Genomic DNA, 3,873 nt, shown 5'->3' on the forward strand with positions numbered 1-3,873 from the left:
AAGGAAGTAGAGATAATGGGAGGATGGAGTCGCGGGATCCGTGGAGAGTTTTGGGTGGGCCGCGGGTGTCGGATTCCTACTTTCGCGTGTCCAGACTCCTGCAAAGCTTCCCCACTTTTGCTTTCGGTTTACAAGAGAAATCGCGTCCGAACCGCCCCACGGAACGATACAGACCCGCGTTGGATGACTTTCACAGTCCAGGCAGCGCGGTCCAGACGGATGCAGGCGGTTTACGGGTCCGCCTTGGAGATGGCCCTTAGTACCTTCGAGTCGATGGTGTGACAGTCCCTGCACGTGTCAGCATCGACGCTGCACATCTTCCACTGGTCCTGGATCACACGGACACGTCCGGGTGCAGAGTGATGTGCATGTCCGGACGATTTATGTAGTCGATAGCGTGATAGTCCCGGATCGTACGCGACGAAGAGAAGTAGTACTTTGTTTTGAAGAATCAAAATATGTACAAGCAAGGCCTTGGTGGTACGAAATGCTCCTAGTATAATGGATCGCCAAAAGCCTCTTGCCGGCTTGCTCATTCTGTCTCTTTCCTTCTTCGTGCCATTTGCACAACCTGGTCAGATACGTTGCTTTGGATCCACTGCTACGCAGCAGCTATTCCTGCCTCCACCGCTCCACCAATCCTACCCCTTTTTGCGTCTTCCTCAGGTTAGAACCGATACCTTACCTTTAGATCTTCTAGTTACAGTCCAGCTCTCGCATGCACCAGTGCCCCCTCCCACTTCCTTGGCGTGCTCCCAATGCCGGAGTCACCCACGTCCCCGACCAAGCCCCCCTCGCCGCCGGGATCGCCGGCCAATACAGCCACGCCGTCCGCGGCCTCGGCGCTGCTGCGAATCGCCGTGCTGTCCATCGCTTTCCTAGCGGTCCAGCTCATGCTCTTCAAGAACCTCCACAGATTCCCGACCACGCGGTTCCTCCCACCCCCGGCACGCTGCAACAGCACCTGGGCTAACGGCGAGGTTGAGCCCGGCGCGTGCGAGGCCGGGATCATCTACGTCTACGACCTCCCGCTGGAGTTCAACCATGACCTCGTCACGCACTGCGAGCGCCTTTGTCCGTGGTACTCGTTCTGCCCGTATCTGACCGATGGCGGCTTGGGCCGTCCGGCCGCCACGGTGCCGGGCTTCTCCGCCATCGTGCCCAACGCGTCGATGCCCAGCTGGTACAACACCGACCAGTTCCCTCTGGAGGTCATCATCCACCGCCGCCTCCTCTCCCACCGGTGCCGCACCACCGACCCGTCGCTCGCGGACGCGTTCTACGTGCCCTTCTACGCCGGCCTCGACGTCGGCAGCCACCTGTGGGGCCTCAACGCCACCGTTGCCGACCGTGACCGCGCCGGCACACGGCTCCTGGAGTGGCTCACGAACCAGACGTCCTTCAAGAAATCCGGCGGGTGGGATCACTTCATCACGCTGGGGCGCATCACGTGGGACTTCCGTCGGTACTACGACGACGGGTGGGGCACCAACTTCGCGATCAGGCCCGGGATGGCCAACGTCACCCGCCTCGTCATCGAGGCCGACCGGCTTGACCCCCTGGACGTCGGCGTCCCGTACCCGACTGGCTTCCACCCGCGCACCGCCGCCGACGTGCGCGCGTGGCAGCGGCACGTGCTGGCCCTCAACCGCACCAACCTCTTCGGGTTCGCCGGCGCCCAGAGGTCCGGGTTCAAGGACGACTTCAGGGATGTGTTGTTGGAGGAGTGCGAGGACGCCGGGAGAGCGCACTGCCGCTCCGTGGACTGCAGCGGCACCAAGTGCAATGACAATGCCACGACGGTGATGAACCTGTTCCTTGATTCCAGGTTCTGCCTGCAGCCGCGCGGGGACAGCTACACGCGGCGGTCCCTGTTCGACTGCATGGTGGCCGGGGCCGTGCCGGTGCTGTTCTGGCGGAGGACGGCGTACGACCAGTACCGGTGGTTCCTGCCGGTTGGCGAGCGGGGGAAGGAGAGGGAGTGGTCGGTGTTCATGGACCGGCAGGCGCTGCGTGTGGGCAACGTGAGCGTGCTGGATGTTCTGCAGGGGTTCAGCGAGCAGCAGGTCCGGCGGATGCGGGAGCGCGTCGTGGAGATGATCCCCAGGCTGGTGTACGGCTCGTCGTCCGACGGGCTCGGCGACGGCATGGAGGACGCGCTGGACGTGGCCCTGAGTGGCGTGCTCAAGCGGTTCCGCCGGCGCCGGCGGAGCATTGCGCGTGAAGAAGGTGCGTGGCCTCGATCGGTTCTCTTCTCACCGCCTTCTACGTTCTTGTTTTCTTCTGTTTCTTCATTTACCTATTACCTATGCGGCTATGACCGTGAGCCGATCAATGTTACTATCTTCTGAAATTGTTTTTTACTAAGTACAATTTCTGTTCCGTTTATGTCCAAGCTATATCCATGCCCCATCTAAAAAACATTGCCATTGATCGACTGATCATCACCTTTTGCAAATCTTCTACAGAGGGCCCTCCTGCTCCTCTGGTCGCTCGACGCGTCAACAGCACATCGACGACGCCTCCTGCTTCCAACGGCAACAATAGGCAGGTGATCCGGCGGGGGCGCCGCCGATACGTCTCACGGGACAGATCGAGGAGGGCGTTTTGGCCACACATAAGAACCGTCATCCCCCCAGCACCGGCATCAGGACGCCAAAGCTTGCAAACATCATGACCGGGCCAAAAATACTTGTTTTCGATCACCAGGTGAACAAAGCTTGAAGCATGCATTTAAAAATGCTTGGAGGCATCGCCGAAATTTCGGATCGTGGAGCGGTCTTGGGGTCAAACCTGCGAGAGGTGATTTGCGGAGTGGCTGTTCATACTACTGTACTATACAATGTGGTAAGCGCATCGATCGGATGTACTGCTGCCAGCCCATGGTTTAGGTAATGGTTAGCTCTCGCAGATTAGTTTACTGTGACGGTGATACGGTCGATGCATCGGTGTTTATTGCAGTTGACCATGAGATGGATTCGTTGCAGGTTCTAGACGGTGGGGGTCAGGACCTGACTGACAGTAATGTAATTTTATACTTAGCACACATCTTGAGGAAAAGTATACTCTGTTAATTTCCTTTTTGAATTCGAAATATACTCAGTTACGTAATAGTGTTACTGCCTCCATCCGTTTTTATTTACTTCCCATATTTGCTTTGTCTCGAGTCAACCTTTCTAAACATTGATCAAGTTTATAAAAATAATAATTAACATCCACAATACCAAGTCAATACCATTGTAATCATCATTCAATATGTTTCATATCATATATATTTTTTATTGTGAATGTTTAGATTGTTTTCGATAAATTTAGTCAAACTTTATAAAAGTTTAACTTAGGTCAAAGCTAATATGCGAAGTAATAAAAATGGAGGGAGTACTATCTCCAACTCCTTTCGAAAAAAGTTACCATCTCTACAAGTTGACTGCACTTGTTTATCAGAGCATTTGGCTTTCTAGGGCCTCTCTGATTTACGCTTTCTTTTTAATGTAGCGTTCATAAAACACGGAAATAGAAAAATGCAAGAACAAAATAGGAATGTATGCATGAAACGGAGAACTCGTAAACGTAAGAATTTTGTGAACCTGAGTGTTTGGTTCACATGATTTTTTTTTTCGAAATGAATGTGAAAGATTCGCCGCGTCGATTAATTAAGAAGAAGAGAATTATCCTGTTAATTTAGGGAAAACCGAACGAAAATCGATAATCAGACAATGATCAAACTGCTCACAAAGTATGAATCTCCACAACTGCACATGCAGCCCAACAAACACTACCAACGCAAAACAACCACAATCTCCAACATGTGTACAACGCAACGGGACCCTTGACGACAACATCTGAACAAAAGACAAAGTGCAACACCTAAAA

At 53.8% G+C, this 3,873-nt stretch overlaps 1 protein-coding gene across 1 annotated transcript; it reads left to right on the top strand.

Moving 5' to 3' along the window:
* The first annotated feature begins 499 nt into the window (after nucleotides 1-499).
* LOC109739572 (xyloglucan galactosyltransferase XLT2) lies at nucleotides 500-3,111 on the top strand. The gene is made up of 2 exons (XM_020298654.4): nucleotides 500-2,229; nucleotides 2,469-3,111. Exons 1-2 carry the CDS (start codon nucleotides 759-761, stop codon nucleotides 2,675-2,677), a joined length of 1,680 nt encoding a protein of 559 aa, XP_020154243.1. The 5' UTR covers nucleotides 500-758; the 3' UTR covers nucleotides 2,678-3,111.
* Nucleotides 3,112-3,873: the final 762 nt, after the last annotated feature.

Source organism: Aegilops tauschii, chromosome 2 (genome assembly GCF_002575655.3).
Source record: "Aegilops tauschii subsp. strangulata cultivar AL8/78 chromosome 2, Aet v6.0, whole genome shotgun sequence".
In the NCBI taxonomy this organism is placed as follows: Eukaryota; Viridiplantae; Streptophyta; class Magnoliopsida; order Poales; family Poaceae; genus Aegilops; species Aegilops tauschii.